General features: G+C 35.2%; 1 protein-coding gene across 9 annotated transcripts in view; it reads right to left on the reverse strand.

Annotated features, from left to right (window-relative positions):
* Window positions 1-23,641, reverse strand: part of RYR3 (ryanodine receptor 3) — a 201,631-nt gene that overhangs the window by 79,234 nt on the left and 98,756 nt on the right. For 5 of the 9 annotated variants that reach the window (XM_082283493.1, XM_082283491.1, XM_082283490.1 and 2 more), the window contains exons 33-47: window positions 22,688-22,774; window positions 22,074-22,300; window positions 20,205-21,006; window positions 19,498-19,698; window positions 19,112-19,214; window positions 15,241-15,378; window positions 11,996-12,269; window positions 10,144-10,258; window positions 8,270-8,402; window positions 7,170-7,273; window positions 4,053-4,188; window positions 2,975-3,155; window positions 2,403-2,508; window positions 1,092-1,212; window positions 321-490 (exon numbers count right to left, since the gene is read on the reverse strand). In XM_082283493.1, coding sequence (XP_082139619.1) covers window positions 321-490; window positions 1,092-1,212; window positions 2,403-2,508; window positions 2,975-3,155; window positions 4,053-4,188; window positions 7,170-7,273; window positions 8,270-8,402; window positions 10,144-10,258; window positions 11,996-12,269; window positions 15,241-15,378; window positions 19,112-19,214; window positions 19,498-19,698; window positions 20,205-21,006; window positions 22,074-22,300; window positions 22,688-22,774 — 2,898 coding nt within the window. The remainder of the gene's footprint in view (window positions 1-320; window positions 491-1,091; window positions 1,213-2,402; window positions 2,509-2,974; window positions 3,156-4,052; window positions 4,189-7,169; window positions 7,274-8,269; window positions 8,403-10,143; window positions 10,259-11,995; window positions 12,270-15,240; window positions 15,379-19,111; window positions 19,215-19,497; window positions 19,699-20,204; window positions 21,007-22,073; window positions 22,301-22,687; window positions 22,775-23,641) is intronic. The other 4 variants (XM_082283494.1, XM_082283492.1, XM_082283489.1 and 1 more) reach the window with 1 other exon arrangement.

Consider the following 23,641-nt stretch of genomic DNA (forward strand, 5'->3'; position numbering starts at 1 on the left):
TTAGTGTAATTATTGGAAACAAACATTAAATAAAAGCAATCATTAGGCCTATTGCAGTATACTCAATGTACTTACTGTATTATTTTACAGCCTGTATCAAATGATTTTAAACTACTTTTACACTTCAGAAGGTTACTGAATGCTTATAATCAGAATTATGCACTATAAATTAATAGTAAGTGAATTAATATTGATTTTTTTACAGTGAGCCTATAATACCTCTTTTTAAAAAGCTGTTTTGACTTGAAATTCCATTTTTTTACATTTACAGAGCCACTACATCCAGCCACTGCACCTAAACTCAATAGTGAAATACGTACTGTATCCAGAGAGGCAGAGGCTCTTAAATCTGGTAAAAATCCAACTTCCAATAGGTGAAGGAGGAAGCTTTGGTCCTTAATACCATAGACACGGTCCAAGAAGAGTACCATGGGTGCTTTGTGATCAGGACAGAAAGTGGCAGACATGTCGGGCTCATTTACTGTGCCATCTACACAAATATACAATATAATTTTTAAGAGTAGATAAGTGATAAAACGAGTAACACCAAAACAATGAAAGACATTATAATTACATTTAATGTGTAAAATCACATACTCAAAGAAAATTATATTCTTGTTCAGTTTTGTCCTATGCTGAAAAAGAATAGTTTAGAATATTAAGTTTTAATTATTTCAAAACCCCTATTATTTTGCAATTTAATTGTCGTTCACTCTTAAATGAAAGCTTAGAAATGAATGGTAAAATATTCCACAAATGACTGGATAATGTGGAAATACAAAGGGACTGAGCGCAAGTTTACATATTTTACCTAAAGAGGTGGTCTCTCTAGAGCCACTGCTGGAGACAAAGTACTGGCCCATTAGAGTGACCCTTTAAAGTATTTCTTATGTTCTTACATTCTCTTCTCCACAGGAACAAATATCTGTGCTACTGGAGCAGCTCTAATCGATACAGATCTAAGTAAAATTTGAAGAACAGTTCTCTGCTTGCCTTCAAATCTAACAAAACCGCTCTAATTTACACCTGAAGGCTGATGTGGCAAAAGACTTTTGTGAATGATAAATAGCAGAATGAAAGTATTGATTTACCTTTGTTAACTGTTGACAACTTTAGTGGTATACTTATAATACCCACCAAATCTTCAGTTGGCACTAGGGATCGAAGAATTGACCTGATTCGAATAGCTTCCCCTTTTCCACTTTGAATAAGCTGTTAGAAAAATTTTTCAATTAAGAAATATATCAATTAAGAAATTAAGAAAATTTTCCTCAAAATATTTCTATCAATATTAATTTTTTAAACACTGAAAGAAAATGCACTGAAATTCAATTTATCTGAGAGTGAATGAAGTCGCCAAGTTCAGCTGTTACTACTTCTGTATCTGTTCTTATTTTTACATCAATTATTATTTCACAATATTATGAATTCCCAATAACTCAAAAAACTCCACGTTGATAAGATTCCTAAACCAACCAGATATGTGATGAACTCAAAACTTATGAAATGTTCATGCTACCTAGAGAACCCATGGTGACAGGTTTTGAGCTTGGTTTTTTACACTACAAATGGAGACAGACCTGTGTGATGTATCTATGCATTTTTCTATTTCTATGCTGTAAAAACTTTGAGAAGCATTTACAACAATGAGGTGAGCAATTCCTTTCAACTTCTAGCAGAAATCAGATACTCATAACCTATGTCTGGAAATCTCTACTAGCAACTTTCATAACATGAAACTACTGTCTCGGGCAATAGAGTGCTACATATAGCTAATAAAATTAACAGCTTTTGTAATAGTAAATAGGGAGGCTGAAAGCCAAACTTCTTTTTCTTATTGGATTGAGATACATAGAGCATTTTCAGCTGGGTTTAAGCTACTAAAGAATTTTAAGCACCGACAAGCAACAGTCAGTCTAATTAAAACCAATCTTGCATGTGGCTGTTACAGGCATTACAGTTGAAACAGTTATTTTACATATTTTTCAGTGTATTCATATGATGTGGGCACTATATTTCATCAATGCACACTAAAAGCAGCCCTGTATCACATTCTTATAAAATTGATTTTTATGGCTTTCTAGAGAATAGTAAAGGGTCAGTTTCAGAAGTTATTATACTGGTCTCTTAATTGTGCAACACTTCTAGTTCATATTTGCTTTGATTCCATAGTCATGTAAAAATTATCAAAATTTTAGATAAGTAAAAAAGCATAAAGGAATCAAAAGACCATGGTTCTTTATAAACAGCTTGCAGGGAATACTTCTACCTAGATATAGCAAGAAGCCATAAAGTCTACCTTCTGAAGTGAAGTCTTTGAGTAGAGAAAGGTTTCGTTAAACATGTACAGTTATGTTTATAAATCTCCTACATTTTCTGAGCGAGTGGTAAAATGAACTTACATGCATTTCTGGTGCACAGCGTCCAAGTAAATCTATGAGAGCTGAGTAAAATGACATGATTGCATTTCCCATGTGCACAGTCTCCTCTTCCTCCTCCTCCTCATCACTAAAAAGTAAACAATAACAGTGAACATTTTAGCTAATCTAGGTTTATAGCTCTACTCTGGAGCTAGAGACATGATCCAGAGACTATTCATCCGACATACTCATCCCTTTGGCTCTGGACTAAAGGGATTTTGTCCCTAGGGTAAGCTTGCAGTTGAACTGTAATCGCTGACTTCGCATGAGCTTTCTACCTCCCTCTTTTACTTTATCTTAACTTTAGCTTCATTCCACAGCGGTCTTCTCATTTGTTTTGTCCTTCAGGCTTCTTCTCTCTGTAACTCTTATTCCACTTTTATCTAGCTAATGCTTTCTGAATACCATACGACAACTGCTTGTGGATGTGAATCTCTAATTCTCTCTGTTTGTATAATGCCTTACACAACAGGGTCTATTATCCACATAGTGCAAGCATGATTGAACCAGCTATTAAATCCGCATTTGCCAAACAAGCATTCACATTTACTTACCCTTCCCTTTTATATGCCTGGGAAGGAAGGTCACGACTAGGATTCTCTGAGATCCTGATAGCTTCCTGCATAGCAGCCAGCAAACCATTTCCTCCTTCTCCCCTAAGGTCTGGCCCAAAGCACTCTGGCCGTCGAATAAGGAGCTTGACAACAACACTTGCATTTTCCTCAACACTTTCACCTAAGGACCAAAAAGCACTACATGTATTTTCTCCTGAAAGGTATTCTTAAGTCAGAAGAAAACTTCATTTTCTCCTAATTGTTACAAAATATAAAACAAATCCTCATCCTAAGGCACCGGAGCTGAGATCCCCCTGCAGCCCGTGGTGAAGACCATGATGAGGCAGCTGTGCCCCTGCCCATGGAGGTCCAGAGGAATGCAAAGATCCATCGGCAGCCCATGGAGGTCTGTGGTGCAGCAAAGATGCACCTGCGGCCCGTGGAGGAGACCCACATTGGAGCAGGGGGATGCCTGAGAGGAGGCTCTGAACCTGTGGGAGGCCTGTGCTGCAACAGGCTCCTGGCAGGGACCTGAAGACCCATGGAGAGTGGAGCCCACATTGGGGCAGGTTTTCTGGAAGGACTTGTGGGGAACTCACACTGGAGCAGCCTGGAAGGACTGCAGCCCATGGAAAAGTGCCCCACATTTCAGCAGTTTGTGGAGAATTTTTTGCCTGTGGAATGGACTCACATTGGAGAAGTTTGTGGAGGACTGTCTCACATGGGAGGGACCCCATGCTAGTGCACAGAAAAGACTCTTCTCCCTGAGCAGTGGCAGGGACATATTGATGCAACCCCCATTCCTGGTCTTCCTGTGCCAAGGAATTCCTAACATGATTTGCTACCATGGCTACAGGTTAATCTACTCAATTATGTGATTTGCAAAAAAAATTAAGAAAAAAAATAACTACGAAGGTTCAAAAAATATTATAATAATAAGCATACACCAATAGTCTCATGTTTGCAATGAGAAGAGTATGCATTAACCTCTCTTCAGATTTAACATATTTTTATGGTTAGGAAATCAATTTAAAGAAAACCTGTCAATGAAATTTGGATGCCAAGAAATTAGACTTACTGTTAGCAAAAACTGCAAATCGTAAGAATGACAGGTAACGCTCCCCCTCTATTGGGTTCCATCCAATGTCTGGATATCCTTTAGCCAGCAGTACTGGACAGCTCTGCAGGCCACAACCTGCCAGGTAGGTAACAACCTGCAATACAGAAGCAATCATTTATTCATATGCTTAGAAATAAATTTCTAAAAATAGCTATAAGCCAGAATGAGTGTAGTACTTTTTTCAGTCACAAGGTTTTTTATATACTGGACATTTTACCTAAGAATTTAACAACATAGCTCATTATTTTATCAGTCATAGGGGTGTTTTTTTAATGAAAAAAGGCTAGCACTCTTTATTTCTGAAGTTACCCAATTATATGGTGACATAAAAATACAACAACATGAAAAAATGTGGAATGTGAAAAGTAGAATAAATCTTCTGGAATCCAAATCTTTTTGACAATACATATACAACAACTAAAATACTATTGAACAACTTTAAAAATCACATCAACAACCATGTGTGGTTTATTTGCTACAACAGCAAAATAAACATTGCATCAAAATTTTATATATTGTAATTCTAATTTTAATGGATATGAAAACCATTACATTTTTCAGAAGACTGATACATATCAATGAGCAGTTTTAAGTATGAACCCAGAAAGATTAAAAATTTTGGTAATACAAGAATTCCTAACATAACGTTTCTTATCAAGAGGAGTACCTTTAACTAAGGGAAATCTTTGAGAAATTACAACAAATTTCTTTAATTATAGTAAACTGAATTTCAAAAACATACAGAATAATTTCCTCATTCATCTAAAAGGAAATTTGCAGATAACTGTGTATTTCAAATTAAATAAAAAATCATATCTTTGTGTAAAGGACAACATATGAGAATGGTTATAGCACTTAAAATAGGTAATGAACATGAAGAATCTTCCATGACTGTAAAAAAAGATATTAATTATATTTTCTTAAAATGGTAGGCAGCCAAAAATGGATGGCAAGAGGGAGATACATGATGAGATTATACATAGTGCCTTATGATCCAGTGCCCTAAGAGAGAAAAAGTTAAGAATTTAGGAAGAAGAATATATGTCTGCTGATGCAGTGTACAGATTGCCTCCAAAATGCTGTAACAGTGGAAAAACAGGCTGATGTGAAAAATTTGCTTATTGCAATATGCAGTAAGGAAGTTACCCAGAGCACTCTGTGGAAAAAGTATGTAATTCCTAACAGGACTTTATAGTTTTCAAGCATTCATTCATAAAATATACATTAATATATACTTGTAGGAGTCTAGAAATGCTGCTCATATAAAATGTGAGAAAACCAGTAGAATAAATCTCTTTTTCTTCTCTTTTAAGATTTTACAACATTACCACTAAGCCATATAGTTCTAACCTATTCAGTTTACTAGAGTATGTCATCAAGCCATGGGATACATTTCTTGTGCAACCTCTACCTTCCACGCAGTCACACATTTGCAGTAAAAAGAGTTTAAATTTGCAATGGCAAAAATTCAAAAGTTGTCTACATGTAATTTATTTATGTTGCACACAGTTTTTACAGTATAAACTTTAGTCACAAAGAAATGCTGTATCGTTCTGTGAACGTGGTGTCTGTCACATCCATCAACTAATATCCAGACATTATCAGTTTTTTCTAGTTATTTAGTATATTGATTTATCTACTGAATAACCTCCACATACTGCACTAGATAAAGTTATTGACTCACCAAAGCCAATACAGCATGATTCTTACAGCTAAAATGACTAATGAATTTGAGAAGCCCAAGTCTGAGCCACATACAGCCTGATATTTTCAGCATAAAATAGTGCTTATGAAGTGCTTATGTTACAGCTGATATCTGTTACTGTTTGAACATTCAGCACATGTACAGTGCCAAGTATTTCAAGGTAAGCAAAGTGCCAAGTATTTCAAGGTAAGCAATCAGTAAATGAGAAACATGGTCAACAGTGAAATTTAGTTTATGTGACTTGCTCTACAGTAGTTTCCATGAAAATACAAGACAGTCACTGGTAGTGTTCCAGTCACTAATGTTGTATCCCAAGGATTGATACCAATACCACTCAATGTTTTATTAATGACAGGACAGAGTGCACTCAGCAATTTTGCAGGTGATACAGAATTGCAAATTCTGCTCAACAGTATATTGCCTAGTAAGTATATTGCTGTGCTGTCTCACACCCTTTCTGCTCATATTCCGGTCTTCCCCAAGCTATCGCTGTAATATGCCCATTTATTTCAATTTCATAGCTTTTCCTCTCCCACACCATATGCTGATCACAAACAGTCCCACAACCAGTTCCACTGTCATCCCAGAATTCTCTGCACAGAGATTTTCCCTTGTGCTAAACTATCATTTAGGTGTTTAATTCTTCCCTCCATTTATATTAAACCCTGCCTTCTGTTTTCTGTACCCCAGTGCTCTGCTAACATATATGACTTCCTTTCCCTGCTTTCCTCCTCTTCTGACCGTGCACTTCCATCTCTTAATCTGCTTTCCTCCTGTGATAAACAAATAACTTTCATGCCATTTTTAACAATATTTTACCACATTTCCAGTTCATCCTGCCTCTCCTCAGATTCCCCTTTATTCCTAACCTTTGCCAATGACTTGAATTCTGGATTCAGTTTTCCATTGCAACTACCCTTAAAATCCTGTTCCATCTTTCATCTTCAAATAACCTGCCTTTCCGTTCTCTTAACTCTAACTTCCATCCCCACAAATCTCTATGATTCAAGCCAAAAGACCTGTGTCCTTTTTTACTATTCTCGTCTTAATTCTCAGTTTTTTCCTCCCCAAACAACACTTCTTGATATTCCTGCTGCATGTCTTTCTTCTTGTCATCCTTTCTACCTGATAACAATAGTGAAAGCATGCAAAAGACAGAAACAAAAGTCTTTTGCTGTGATTCCGAATAAGCATAAAGCAAAATCAAGGACTACTGCTTAGTCAACCTTACCTTGAAACAGACACATAAATTGGTTATTTCTGAGGACATCATATCCAAAAACTACTACGACCAAACTTGCCCTTTTAAACCCTTCTAGCACAAGTACACAATTTATTAAATGGGTAAATAGGTCAGAGTGGTCACCTACCTTATCAAGATCTGGCTCCTCCAATGCGAGTGCAAGCTCATTGTTGTCCATTACAGAGGCTGCGGCCACATCGAGTGGTGTCGAACCTCTCATTGAAGGAAACGCTGAAGAAGAAAGTTAATACACAGTAATTAAATGGAGTTTGCAGTAATCGCATTCGTGCAGCAGAGGGCAGCAATCACGCTGGAATCTAGAACGCAAATATATTCATAGTACATTTTAGGGCAGTTTTTTCAAGAACACGGTCAACTGTTTTCAATTATGTGAAAATGCTGAAATTTTTTCGGACTTCACATCCATATGTGTAAGCATACTCAACTCAACCACAGTGGTTTTAAATACAAATTTTAAAAATCAGTATTAACAATACAGCAAATCAGAGGAATACTATTTCCTTAGGAGAGCAACATGTTAGCTATGTAATTCTGCACAGCCTTACCAATTCATTATTTTAAAATATGCCTGTGTTTAGCAAAAAGAGACATTCAAGCTTCAGTTACCTGTTTTCTTCCTTTAATATTTTCCAATTTTCTGTGTTTATTATGGCCAAATTCAGGCATGAATAGCTAAATCACTGTGAAATCACACGCTATCTCGCCTTGACATATTTTATTATTATAGCCATCTATCAGCCAATCAAATTTCCCTTGTGTCACAAAATCTAACGCACATGCATTAAAAAAACATACATTCAGTGTTCAAAAGAAAAAAATATGAAATTTACTCCAGTAGCCTAAACTGTAGAGGCAAGGAAAATTAAACCAGATGAAACAGGCAAGCACCGTAAAGGGTCAATTTAATCTTAGATTTCAAACCACAGCTATTTTGAATGGAAAAAATGTCAAACTGTATGTTTAACATTAATTTTTTAAAGGTGTTTAAAAACACAGATTCAGACTATTCTGTTTCTAATACAATTCATAGACACATAAGCATGAAACAAAAGTGAAAAAAAAAAAGAGTTAAAGGTGAAATCACAAGGTGGTTTAAGCATGTTTCAGCTTGCGATACAAATTAGACACTAATTTGTGTATCACAACTCTTGTGATATCACAGTTGCTCCTACTCTTGCTTTTAGGTGTTGCAGCTATGTGGCATACCCAGTCCAACACTGCTGTTTTCCAGTAAGTAGCTGAGATGCTCAAACATGGCCTTTTGGTTCTGACGGCTAATGCGACAGAAGTAGCACAGGAATCGACAACAGCTTGCCACCATCTTAGGAAAAACGATCTGCTGAAGAAAAAAGTTGACAAAGCAGTGAAATATGTTAATTACCAATCTGTTCCAGCTCTTCTTCCTGCACTCCTAACAAGGAAAGTATAGTGAAGTTACCAAGGTGATAAGCAACTGACAGTTGCTTTGGTTCTAACTTGAGAAAGGACCCACATTTCCTTTTAACTTTCACATTCATTAGGCCATTAAAGTGTTGAAAAATCATTTTGCAGAGGACTATAGGAGACATATCAGTTTGAACTGACAAGTTTTTACCTTCCCACCATTCCTTCAGAGACAATACATGCCTCAGTACAGCCTCATGATTAAACCATTTATTCCAAGAAGCTGGAGATCTAGCTTAAACAATCTGCTGCCACAACCTAGAAAAATGCCCAATCCCTAAACCAGAGACTACACTTCATGATTGCTCATTCTGTCTCTTGAAGCTGAAACACTGAACAGAAAGAAATATTCATTAGGCACCTACTGACCACATGAAATTCATAAAGACAGAGACATAAAATAGGTTATTTTGGGTGGCCAGACACATTTAATGGCACAACACCAGGTTACTAAGCAGTTTTCTAAGTTTGCATTTCTTTTGAAGGATATAATTTCTGTAAAGCATTTTGTAGATCTGTGTTATTAAAATTTTCTATGAAAAAAATTTTAATAGAATTAGAAGACATTGCTGGGCTCTTGTGGTTTTGGGTTTCATGGGTTTTTTATCACTTTTGGCTCTATGTAAAAGCTGTAGCAAAACTAGGGTGTTGTAGCACCTATAAATTATCAAAGTAATAATCGTTTTATAATTGATTGTAACTTGCCCTGAAATGCAACAGAAAAACTTAAACTGGTTTGTGAATACTTGGTAAAACTGCAATGGTATAGGCAGATTCAATGTATAAGGGTTTAAGAGAATTATATGGGCTAAATGACCATAGAGGCAAAGAAAGAGTGGTGCAGCTTCACACAGAAGACAAACAAGTTATGAAAAATTGAAGGACAGAGAAAAGATAAGCAAAAGGTAGTATGTTGGGCTAAAAATTGTTCCAAATACATAAGAAGAATGAGTTGCCAGGCAAAAGGATTTAGATAAGCACTACTGGGATCAGAAGAGATGCCTCTTTTTGGGATGGAGGCAACAGGATAAAAATACCAGGCACAAGCAAAGGGAAGAAAGAAAATATGTGCGCTTCACTTCTCACTTTCTTCAGGAGCGAAAATTTTCAGTTAGGCTTCTCAAAATTTATACCACTCTGCCTTTAAAATAACACATATATATTCAAGCATAACACTAAGAAAAGGGAGAACACAACACTGCAAGAAAATTTTTTGCTCAATTCAAGTACATGAATTTGAGCATTAAAATTTAAACTGTTGTTAGTCTCTTGTTATAATTTATTGGTAGTAACACTTCATCTAAAATGAAGAGGTAAATTTTCCTAGCAGAGCTACACCTCCAATAAAGGCAGTTAAAGGATGTATTTAATTTAAGAACAAAACATTTTACAATGCTATTAAAAGAGAAATAAAACACCTATAACATCTCGAGTTTTAAAAATCATGTCCTAGACTACTGGGTTTTCCCCCCTAGTACCATAAAAAATATTCTACTTTTTTCATTAACGAATATTTTAATTTGGACGAGCAAAATCTAGTTTACATGGGATATATTTTTGTTCACTTCTTAAACATCCTAATATATTTTTGGAGAGGTTCAAAATGCAAAACATATAACAAGTTGTGATGAAATTACCTGAGATTGATCTCCTCCAAGCACATTTACCATCACATCCATAACAGTCTCATGCATGCCTAAGACTCTCATTAAGTTAGGATGCTGATAAAACACCTTATTGTTCATTATATCCCTGAAATGGAAGAAAAGACAACAATTTGTTTTTAAGAAACCTCAGATTCACTTAAGTCAATGCATTGAGATTTCAGAAGTATGCATTCATTGTATTAACATAATTTTAAATTCTTAGAATTCAGCATAATACAAAAACACCTGAGAACAATATGCTTCACATTTCAATATGCTGTCATTTCTCTAATTCTCATAGATTCTTCATAATAAGAATATTAACCTCCAAATTATTTAGAGATGGCAATTCTTCATCTCAAAATTGCTCCTACCATCTGTTCTGTTTAAATAAAAAAAATTATTCTGTGGTGATCTAAGTGGAAAAGAATATGTTTTGTTAGCTTTTAAATTGAGAACAGGGATCAAGAATCTGCTTGATATATAATCAATTATATTTCTGCAGTAACCCCTTAATTTCCTCAGTTCACAAAGTAAAGACAATAAATAAACAATATTTAAGGCTATCTGTTGCATGCATTTCATCAATATCTCCAAATTCTGTCAGAAGTGGCATACGGGTCCATTATGAAGGACTATTTTAACTTTTTCATTCTCCCCACCATTCTTTCAACATTTTCTAGAATCTGCTGTATTGGTTTCATAATCCAGAACACAATTTGTGTGCTTCAAAATAATCCAGGCATCAGATGTCAGTAGAAGCCAGGGATTTCTAACATTTTAGGACAACCTGTTTAAAAAAACATGGCAAGTAACAGGCATCATGCCTGCTCTAAAGAAATACAGAAAACTGAGAATGGATGACTCTCAATACAGCACTTCTTGGAAGGTGTTTATATACATACCATGTTTAGGCAAAATTTATCCTTTATCCCTCATATAATTCCCAGCCAATTTACAAACTCAGCATCAGGGACAAATTGGGTAATACTGTCACACACTGCCTAATGAGTCATTGCTATGACTTGATCAATTCAAATGAACAGATTAGTCTTCGCAATTTTTACAAAAAGCAGTACAATTTTTACATTGAAATAGCAAGAAAAATGGAACTTTCTTACAATTGTTGAAAAGGAGAGAAACTGCTTAATATTTCTGAAGAAATAAAAATAAATACAGTTCTCAGGTAACAATACTATAGTTTTCTCTCTTTCTAAATGCACCATTTTAACTGAAGTAATTAATTTTCTGTCATTTTTTTTCCTTCTAACATTAAATGGTCTGACCAGCATTTAGTCACATGAGAGGAGTAAAAGACATTCAGGCATGCACCATAATACTGCTGCTTACAGAGGTAATTTTATAGCAAAGATGCAGAAAATATTCTCACATCATCATGCACTATATAAAGGAAATTTCTTCCGAATTCCCAATTGAAAAGACACCAGAAAGTTTATTCACTCATGTGTGAAATATAAGATGGGCTTTAATTTTGGGAAAAATGCAGTATAGATAGACACCAGCAAAATTTTAGTGATCTTTTTCTCCAGAGCTGCTAAAACATGTACTTTGATGAGGGTTTAAGCATCAGGCTTAACTGCAGTAAAATAAGTCTATTTTCTGTAGATAATACCTTAGTGAGCAGAAACTTTGACCCTTTTGATACTGTTACAGAGATCATTTGGAGCCACCTTGGAAATATATGTGAAAGTGTAAATCTCTGGTACATACTTACACTTCAGTACAGCATTAATTTTAATTTAGGATCAAAAATTATAGGATTTACTAATATAAACCAAAAGCTTCACACCAATTTAAAAATAAAATTCTGTTAATTCCATACCCTAATCCATTAATCATTAGCAATTCCTCCTCTTTTCCCATCCTCACACTGAGAAGTGAGCGAATCTGGCCCAGTGCTGCAAGCAGATTAATGGTATCCTTCACAGAGGTAGCACTAATAGTGTATGCTTTCCTCAGGGCTTGCAGTAGCTCACCAATGCTGTCATATTGCCTACGAAGGAGGCTGTACATAATCCGAACTAATTCAGGATCTTGGATCTGATCTTCCTGGGACCAGCGCACCATTGTCTGTGATATGAGCTCTTTCAGTGTAGCTAAAAACAAAATACATTAAATGTTACTAGCTCTTCCAACAGAAAAAGGCAAAAACATGTAATATAATAAAATACGTAAGAGTAGACAACAAGGCAGTTGCAAAAAACCACAAGCAGACTGAATAGGATTTTTAAATTGGAAAAGCAACTTTCAGATCTTTCAAGATAAGTGCAATGTTCTTGAGAGATAGAAAACAATAAACATCTGCTTAGGGTTCAAGTCCATATCAGCACTGTTGACAATGAACATCTTTTAGTTGACCATGACTCTGAGAAGCACCCTTGTAAATTAAATCTTGCATTAGACTTTTAATTTATCCCCCATTTCTATATCAAGTCACTGTCACTTGGGAATGCTCTTTCTAAAAACATTGTATTGTTTGGAACTACACAATATATATTGATTGTAGCACTTCTATTGTAGACATTGCACATTCAGTGATGCTGAAAACAATTTTGCTGAGCCCAAAGTTTAGGAAATTTACCTGAAAACTGGACACATGTTCCACTCCTTATTCCAACAAATGTTCATGCTTGATAACAGGTAAAACAGGAAAAATCATCTTCCCTCTTAAAACTAGACAAGTTTCTTTCTTCTATTACCAGTAAACATACCCCCTGACTTCCCCAAAGTTCTTCCAATGGCAAAACCAGCTCCCTCCGACTTTTGATCACTAAAGTGTTCATCCACTAAATGTAGATGCATTGGGGTTTGTGTCTACACTATTCCTTCCCTTGCTAACACTTTCTTAGTTTATTTAATGTTGTATTTATGCAAACCCATCACTAAGTCTGAGGTTCTGCTCAATAATTAGGCTTTCAATCTGTGGTAACAAATTCTGTATGTCACAGAGATAACCCTACTCTTAGTAGCATGCCATGCCTTATTTCAATTTTGACTTGATAGTAACAAAAGTCCTATAATCATTATTAACAATAATTCATTGCTTCTATGTGTTTATTTTCAGAGTTTTAATTTGTTTTTAAATTCAAAATTTACTGATTAATCATTAATACTAGGTTGAAATTGGTGGCATTCCTCCCTTGGGTAAAAGTTTGTTTGTGATTAGAAATGAACATATACTTCGAGGAAAGGAAGATTTATCTGTAGTAAGTAGTTCCTTCTTACGAATATTCACACTCTGAGTATGTACGACCAAGGCCAAGACACTCAAGGCCAGAGATTTTAACCTTGGAAGGAGGTACACATCATGCCCACCACCACGCCTCTTCATGGACATAAGAGGATTGCGGGTACCTCAGACACTCATTTCCTTTAATCTCCAAATTCCAAATTTCTTGATGTGTAAAGGGGAAGTGCACATACTGACTAAAAATCTCACAGTCTCCGGCTACAGTCAAGTATATATTTATATAATTTTTCATCATGCTTTGAATGACTTAATCCATGTGCATATTTGTAATATGCATCACTCCAAGTAGAAGTCATCTGAAATTTCTAGAAAAATAGACACTGAAGGATTGTTTGTCCAATCAACATTTCTCATGACTCTAAGCTCTGGTACATGAAATAAATGAACTGCTCTCTTCCAAGGACCTAACACCATGTGCCCTGAGGATTTAGGAGTGAATATTTCCTGATTCATGACAATAGAATCCACATGAAACCTGGAGAAGAAATGATACTTCCAGATGCTGAGTAGGTCCTGCTACCATTAAAGAGAGAGCAGATGCTAACAGATGAGTCACTGAAGAATGAAGCCCTGTTTCATGCAGCATATCAGATTGTTGTAAGATTTATTGTACTTACAACACAGTACTGAGCTTAACAGACCGAAAGATGCTTTCAGACCAGGACAAACACTCTAAGGTTCTTTCCAGAGCAAGCAGATCATGTAAGAGGTGTCATGAGTTATAAAATAACTTCACTGTCTAATCTCAACACAACTGCTGATGAAATTGTTAAGCCTGAAATAAATTAAGCATTCCACGTCTGTACATGCGCCTATTGCCAAACTGAGCAACTAGGGAAAAAAAGAGGAGATTCCATCATTGGTTGGAAGACCAACCTCAAGTCCCTTGGAGAATCCTGCACATGATATCTGGATGGTGTTACAGAAATTTAGAGCTATAATCCCAATCTTGTTTCAGTAAGGCGGTAAGAAACCTCAGCCAAAACATATTCTAAAGGAAGACCTGGAGGAATTCAGCTTTGCACCTTGCTTATTCCTCACCCTTATCCCTAGTCACTTCTAAGGTTTGAAAACCCATAAACATGGGTTAACCCTAAAATAGCAAAGACAAAGTTTGTGAGATTCATACCCCGTATCAGCCCCACTGGGGTGAGTTCTCATGTGGCATGTGAGCACAGCGGCAGTGAAAGTCAGGTGAGTTGTTCAAAGGAGCTCAACAAAAAGCTTATGCAGATGGTTGAGGAATTGCAAGGGCAGAACCAATCTCACCTGTATAGACCATGAACACCCCTTGTGTGCTAAGGAAGAGAGTATGGGAAGGTATATGTACAGGAATACCGCTCAGAATAAGAAGTCTGTGATTACAAGTGTTTTGGGGGGGTTATGTGCATGTCTATATTTGTGTGTATATGTAGCCTAAGAACAGTTAATAGATGGAAGTGGACATAAGTTCTAAAGAATGATTTTACATTAAAAAAACAGACCACAAAAATGAAATCTTCCCAAGTTTAGAATGCTTGAGTCTAGGTTATTGTACCGTAATCAGCCTTTTAAAGTTCTTTATAAAGAATATGTAAATTTTCAACCCCAGAGTTAATGATTTGGATCCAAAATCTTCCACTCATTTTAGCTTCTTGTTTAAAAGTGCATCTGAGGTGTTCAGTATGCAGAATAATAGTTCTAAGAGGCAGAAGAATATCAAACTGATAGTCTCCTTCTTTAGCCCCTTATAAAATCTTTTGAGAAAATACATTCCTGTTGACTGTAAAACTTTAACGCTTGCATCATGAAAGTGTTTATCTGGAAAGAAAACTTACTAGGAGCTTTCTCTTCTTCTTCCTTAGGCTCCAATTTTTCTGCTTTTGGTGGACCTTTGATTTTGTACATTAATGAACGGAGTTTGCCAGTCAAGGAGGAATCTTCCTCTTCCTCTTCCTCTTCTTCTAGTGGAATACCTTAGCAGAAAATAAAACTGATTATAAACAAAACTCTATCTGTGAAGTCCCTCAATATTTAAATATTAAAATATCTGTAGAAATATTTTTTTTAACCAGCAAATTTAATATAGGAAAAAAGAAGTAGTAAGGCCAGCAGCTTTAACATGTAGGACCAGTAGCACCCCTCAAATGATGTTCATTTCAGTACACATACTTCTTATATCCAGATTTGTAGTATTCATTTTTCACTATTACGACCAAAGAGGTGGTACTTTTCTAAGAGTCTACTATGGCAATTAAATATGACTCACAGTCATATTTGATTAAATATGTGATCCTTTGTTTCATATTGCAGAATATAAGCTAAAGAAAGAAGTGTATGTTTGTATCTTACAATACAGTACAATTTTTCAGTTGAGATATTTAGCCACCCTAAACAAATATATTAACTGAATTTAAAGCTGCAAGAGATCTCGTTCAGAGATTATGTGGGTAATACATGCTTTTCATGAAAATGTATACAATAAGATGGGGTGTTGTTTTACCAGGTAGCTTAATATAGTTCAGTTCACTACGCTGCTTCACAACCATTCAAAGTCTCTCCCACCTCTTAGTGATCATCAGACAACACGTGTTAGTGCAGAAGCAAAGAACAACTAAGCAGGCTTCCTTCAGATCAGAGCTAATTGTGCCAAGCTGAAATGTAAGCTTTCGCACTTTGCTTGTCAAAGAGAAATTGAGAAAAGGAAAAGTTTTTCAGACAGGATACTAGAGCCACAACCTGAAGCAGAGGGGAAAAGAATAAACTGCGGTGGCTAAAACTGGTATTAAAAAATTAACTAAGAAAGAAAATAGAACAGTCGTGGTATCAAGTTGGAGAAACTTTGCTGCTGGCAGCTACAAAGGGTGAGTGGAAATTATGACTAGGAGTGACTAAAGGATAAAATTCAAAGGCAGTGGGAGGGAATGAACGAAGTAAAAATTGAAATTGGAGAGTAAATATGCAATTTAAGAAATTGGGTAAGTGAGACTGGCTTGGCAAAATGTAAAGCTAAGAAAGAAGAAAGGAAAAAAGTAAGAACGTATCACTAGTAATGAAAGAGAAAGCAGACAAGGAGATTAAAGGAAGAAACTATCTGGCACAGAAATAAAAGCTAGGCCCTGGACACAAGAGAGACAGACTAGGAGGAGAACTCTTGAGAAGCTGAAATGGACAGACAAGAAGAAATGCCCTGGAATGATGAGTTAAGACAGTGTTGGACTGGCGTACATGAGGTCTGTGACTCCTGAAGATGGGGTCTCATTCACTGCTCCATATCATTAATTGTTCATTCTGCATCCTCTTACAGTTGCAATCCATCTAGAAGCTGACCACCTCATGTTGCTACTGGCTAATTGCTTCCTTCAAGTGGCAGAGGTCTGTGCACAAGTACAGATGCTTTCAACCCAGATAAGTGTCAATTTGATAATACGCTACAAAATGTGTTGTAAATTTGTTTGGTTGTTTAATAACTAATAAATTGCACATAAAAAAATATGATAGAGGACCATTATTATGCCAGCAAAATTAACTGCTCACAGTTAGGACATGCTAGGATTAAGACTGCCTGAGTAACTATTTGCTTATATTCATTATGAAGAAGCCTTTAATTACTTGATTGCATACATAGTTTTCCACTTAGAAGGCAAAGTACACTTAGTACTAAAAAGCTGATTAAACATTCCAAGGAGAACTCCTATTCATTTAATCTGCAGCTGTGATTGCTTAGTACTGATTTTCAGGACCAAGTCAGGACACAGATAAGGAGGAGCATTTATCCACAGCGACCACCTCTGATAAATCTGTACAAAGTAATGAACATGGTTTTGCTTAGAACCCAGAGGATCTTTCAACTATTTTAATCATGAGACAGCACTTTCTCTATCTTGAACTCTCGTTCAAAATACACATTTGTAATGTAGTAAACAAATAATAAAAGTACATCCCTAAAAAGAAAAATCTCAATGCATACAATAACTAGTGTTTCACCTCATGAAATATGAAGAGTGATCAGGAGCTAAACTAACTCAATGATCATACCAGCCACAAGATTTCAAGCTAAACTTAATTGATTGTGGAGTTAAGACATTTCCACATAAGTTTTAGGTCTTTCATAATCTCCATTCTGGAGTCTCAGAGTACTCTGTGCTGACAAATGGGCATTATCTTTGGAAACCAGAGGTCAGATCAAGGGTTAAGTGGCTGAACAATCAAGATGGCTGTAATCACTTATTATAATAGATGTAATAAAGAGGAGTAAATAGGAGGATACTAACCATTCACTTAAACACTTGGAAGAAAACTGATGGAATGAAAGAAAGAGTTTTTGGTAAGCACTTAAAAGCAAGGATGATAACAATTAACAGAGGATTGTGAAAACCAAATAATGGTAAACCAAATAAATTTCTGCCTTACAGATACAAGTTTTGATTTTAAGAACTTCTAATACTGTCTTATACAACAACCTCAGAAGTAAATTGATGGAGCCCAGCTTAGATACCTGCATACCTACTCATCTTTAGCTGAAGCTAAGACCAAGGTAGTTGAAAAATTATAACTGGCTTATCATGAAATCACAGCTTGCTGGTTGCTGGAGATTCTAAGAGGGTACTCAGATATAGCAGTGCAAAACAACAGCAGAAGCCTTAACAATACAAGCACAGAATGTTATATGAGGCACCATGCCTACAAACAGAAAACAGTAACTTAATTACAGGTCATTAAAACAGTACAATTCCATGAACCAGGTAACGCTGGGTTTACGGATTACCAGCAAAGAAAGATTTATCAGACTGTATTGGTAAACATTTGATAATGACCTCAAGCAAAAAGGTGGACAAGAAAGAACTAACCATTAGGAATATTTTGCTCTTCTTGGGGAAGAGACTGAGATGTTGTCAACTCACTGTAATGATGTTGGCCCCTTCTTGGATAAGATGGATGTCAACAACCATAGGACTAAGCAATGCACTGGAAGAGTAACTATGAATATAGCTACCAAGTAGGTAGATGGGGAAAGTTTTTTTATTTCTGTTTTAAACTGCATAATTAGTGGGAATGAATGGTAATAATTAGATGACTCAGATTATTTATGTTAATAATTCCATGTTTGTCTGAATTAGACTAAGATCTCAATAAAGTCAATAAACTAATGAAAAATAGACATCAAAAAACCCACATAAAATTGCACAGGAAATCTAAATTCAATGAGTGGGGGCAATTCAAGCTGTAATTTGCAGTACAACAGAGTTTTGTAATGACTGATTCTCACAGTACACCAGGAAACTAAGCTAAAGCAGGCAGAGAACCCCACATCTGGTGGTTTTTATTAAATTTCTGTGGCTCAGCTTCACAGCAACGGTGTTCCCTCAATACATTTTATCTGCTTGTACTCATACATGTGCTTATATAAATCTTTTAAGGTAAGCCAACCTTCTTTGGATTTTTTTTCCCCCCAATAATTATAAAACTGGTATATAAACAGAATACTATTGGATAATATTTAATAGAGATTTAACAGTGAAACTTAAAACCACTCCACTCACAGTTTTCCCATGTTTTTGTAATATATACCAAAGTCTGTCAGTAATGTCACCTTGTAGGCAGTAATACATCTAACAAAAAAACCCCTCATGCTAGTATATTTTTCAACTGATCTGTCAAGTGCCAAAAAAAGACAAACAAAACTCGTATCACAACCTTCCCACTCACCACAGTGAATTAGAAGATCATCATGAAATTCATATAATTCCTCCCGAATCTCCTCTGGACAGGGACAATCCTCTCCCAGTTGAAAATTCAGCAACATATTAATCTTTAAGGGATTTAAAATATAGTTAAAACACTGAAATAGCCTAAGACATATTCTAGTATATAGCCATACTTTACCTGTTTATAACTTTGGTTCACAGGTTAAGTTCTAGAACATAAGTTTCAGTCATTCTGACATTCAGTATTTTACGGTATGGAATAAATTTAATTTCAAATTCATTTTGGTTCTCCAGCAATGCCAATGGTAGTTTAGAAGTCAGGACTTTATTTTGTCATCATAAAGAGGTTTTTAACGTTTAATTCAATCTCTTTTTTTTTAACATTACCTGTTCTTGTGGAGGAGACCGAAATTCTTTAGTCTTCTTGGCAGTCAATGCAGCAGACATGTTTAAGGCTTGCATGAGTTCATTGTACCTGTATTTCTGGTTATACTGCAATTTTGATACGTAACGGTCTGCAAATGATACAATTGCTTCCACTCTATGTTGTAGTTCACAGTCACAAAAATAATTGAGTAAATGACACATCTAGGATAGAGAAAATAGACTTAATCTCAACAGTTTTAGAAATTTTGGGGAAGAACTTGAGTACATAATATACACTGCATCAGACTGTAAAAATGAGAGACATTTGTCCCATATTTTTAACACTGTAAAGGTGACAAAATTCTACAGTTTCATTATCTGATTGATAATACTATTTTGTACTCACAATCTTTTACTCCATGCATTCAAAATATCTAGAAATTACATTAGTTTGGCTGGAAGGGTCCTTTAAAGATCACATGGTCTAACCCTTCAGTTTTTATGAAATAAGTATGTATTCACATACCTATTTTGAGTGTAGATACATGTAGAAAGAATGGAATCATCATCAATTTTTTTAATGAATTCTGATGTTTTAAGGCAAAGTGGAATTAAAGACCTTCAGAATTTCAGATCTTTTTTACTAGAGAATAGACAAAAAAACACTTTTTTTTTTTTTTTTTCATCAAGAGTAGAATGTAAATAACACACTTATAATAAATGTTCACCTGAAGTTTAACAGATTCTGGTAATCTTGTCTGCAACAAGCCATTTGCAGGAACTTTTGCTTGTTTGATTGCTTTCTCCCCAGCTTCTACAGCTTTTTCTTCAACTTGTGTCACTTCTTCCTTCTCTGTCCTCTCTTCTGTTTCTTCCTTGTGATCTCCAAACACAGTGGGATCGATGAGGAGTAACACCTGCTTCACGTCGTCATCATCAAAAACACCCATTATGAGCAATGTTGCTATCAGTTTAAGAACAGGAACAAACTGGAATGCAACCTGTCCTCCAACAGGGTCTCGTATATGACTACCACTACACTGTACTGCCTCTGTTAACATACTTATGGCCTTGGATTTAAGTATCTCCAGGGGTATCTCTGGGATGGATGTCTGATGATCTTCACTGGTTGCAATAAAGCATGGAGTAGAAAAATTAAAGGCTGGCTTAAGACAAGTGCTAAGCCCTACTCCAGGTAAACCATGCTTCTTTGTTTCATTGGGGTATAATTTAATATTTCGAGTTTCATCTGTAACTGGAATGATAAATTCATTGCTCATCATGAGCTTGGCTTGCTTGGCGTGTTCCAAGTGAATACTAATGAGCAAGTCGTAGAATCCAGAACGTAGAAGCCCAGGTAAGTATTGATTATCTATTGTATAAAATAGCTGAGATACATCCACGTGGCTACAAAGTGCATAAGCAACTCTAGTGTTACCTAGAGCACTAACTGAGCTATAGAGTTTTAAAGTGTGGTAGTGAAACATCATCAAATCTTCTTGCTCACATAGTTCCAAGATATCAACACATCTGTTATGAAATAAAGAAAGAGAACACCAGTCAATTCCATGAAAAAAGACTTTGAAAAGGAAAGTTTTGTAATCTCTGAACGTTTCAGTCAGTTCCTCTTTAAACCATATAAAATATAAAAGTTGATACTAACTAATCTTAGTATCTGCATCATTAAAACACAGTAAATGGTGGAAATAATTCATTGAGACTGTTTAAAATTAGTATTCCATAGGAAAAAAAAAAGCCAAAATGTGAGATGGAGTTCCTTCTTTGGAATCTATCATAAATTGGAACTTGTTTTTAAAATAGGTATATTGAGCACGCTGAAAGTTTGCATTACTACGGTCACTCAATAGTGCCTGGTTTACTCAGGATCACTGTTTCATTTTTTCCACAAGACCCTGTGTTTTTCACTCTTTTCTTGAATTCAGTTTTATTAACAATAAATACAATTAAGTTTTGAATCATTAAAAGAAATTTTAAATTTCTAATAAAAGTACAACTGTTAAATGATCTTTCTGCTATACTTTTGCTGATAGTTTGGTTTTTCACTAGTTATGACATCTGATATTTGGATATATCTTTATTATCCTCACTCTGAAGATAAAACATAATGAAAATCAAAGAAAGGCATGATCTTGTCAATAAGAACATAAGAACTTAATTCGTGTAAATTCAGTCCATATGAAACAGGAAGAGATTACAGGTTTTTATTATAGAAAAACAATTAGCAAAATAGTACTTGCATGTTCTTTGTACTTGTTTACCTCAAGCGGAGAAAAACCTCTGTGTTTAAAGTCCTACAGATTTAAGAGATATTATTTCATAATTTAAATTTAAATAAAATCAAATAGTCATGCTTTCTTTTATGTATGCAAAAGTTGGTACACGGCATTAAAGTTCAGTCTCTTGTATTTACTTAAATTTCACAAATTGGATAATATCTGATATGATACCAGATAAGATCAGAAATTCTCAACAACTATAGATTAAATATTCAATAAAGCAGATTCGATCCATACTCAGACATCTGTTGTCAGTATATTTTGTCCACATGAAGTAATTTTATTTCATTATAAATGTACCTGTTTTCTTCTGGGATATGAAGTGCCATCATCTGCAGAGGTTCCAAACACTGCACAACCCAGCCATGACGTTCACTGACACGCTCAGTTTCTACTCTTAGAAAGCTGTTTGGCATCCGGCTCCATAAAACAGGTGTAATTGTTTGCACATCAAGGCGAGGGGGACATTGAGGAACAGGATTTCTTTCTTCACTTTTAAAAATTGCTGCTGATAAAGGCATGGTATTCTGAAACAAATAAGTGTATTAATTATTTTTGTAACATGTAATTATGAATAAACCCATAAAACCAGAAGGAAGCATAATTTGTAAGTAGTGGAAACCATAGAAAGGTAGAAGTTATTGCAACAAAAAAATCCATTAAAACCCCCCAACATTCATGGTGTTATCCTCAAATAATATTCATTTATTTTGACAAATGCAGATAATCAATTAACTGCATATAATAACAACACTTACAGAAGTAAACATAGAAGTCAAATTACAAGTCATACCATTGATTCAACCTTCCTAAACAAATTTAACTGTTCAGGAATTTGCATGGAAATAAACAGATTTAAAAGAGCACATTTACATAAAGATTTTCTTTCTATAAAATATAGAAATACTTCCTACCTTTAATTTACCAAGTTCAAACTGAATCAAGTTAGTGCTCGTGGGCTGTAAAAAAGTTGCTGGAAAAAGCTTCGTGTTTGGTTCAACCTAGTAGTGAAATGAGATTAAAATTTTTAAAAAATTAAAAATGGAAAAAGAATCTCCTACCTGAATATGATATAAAATAAACACTGTATACCTTACACTTCATTATCAAATAACTTTAGATACTTTACTAAATAAAGTGTTGAATAGTGTCTACCTATAATATTATTATATTATAGGTTTTCAGACAGGTGTGTCTGTAGTCCTATGTGCTCTCAACACCTATAGCAAGAACTTTGGTAACACAGAATAGTGTCTTCTCAAAAACATCCAAATTCAACAACTTGTTCTAGAGGGTGAGAACACAATATGTGACAAGAATAGTGCAAATCCTATTTCCTATTAAGATCAGTGATTTTCTAACCCATACTCTAAAAGTAGAATAATATAATTTTTTTTAAGAACTCTTTATTTTCAGGCTTACCATTTGTCTTCAGTCTTATAAAATCATAGTGAATCACAGTGCTGCAGTTTTAAAGTTTCTGGTTGTGTTTGGGATTTTTATGACAGCTACATTATCTTTTTTACCCATTATAGCTCAATACCCATATAGGACTCAAAGTGCATGTCAGTGTAAGAAGACCAGTTTATTCTGAATAATACTCTACAAGATTACCCACCACCACTGCCATGAAATAAAGAATTAAAAACATAATTATAGAATAGTATAACTGTTTTAAAAATTCATTGCTCCAGGGTGCCTGACAAAAAAGTACATCAAGTCAAAGTTTCAGAAGTTCAGTTAAATATATCAATCACACCATTGTGCATTTTGTGTATCATGTACATACATTATACAACCTAAGCACAACTACAGTGCTTGTCCTGTGAAGGAATACAACTCCTAATCTTGAGGACAACAATCTATCA

This window comes from Coloeus monedula, assembly GCF_965178545.1.
Source record: "Coloeus monedula genome assembly, chromosome: 6".
Classification (NCBI taxonomy): domain Eukaryota; kingdom Metazoa; phylum Chordata; class Aves; order Passeriformes; family Corvidae; genus Coloeus; species Coloeus monedula.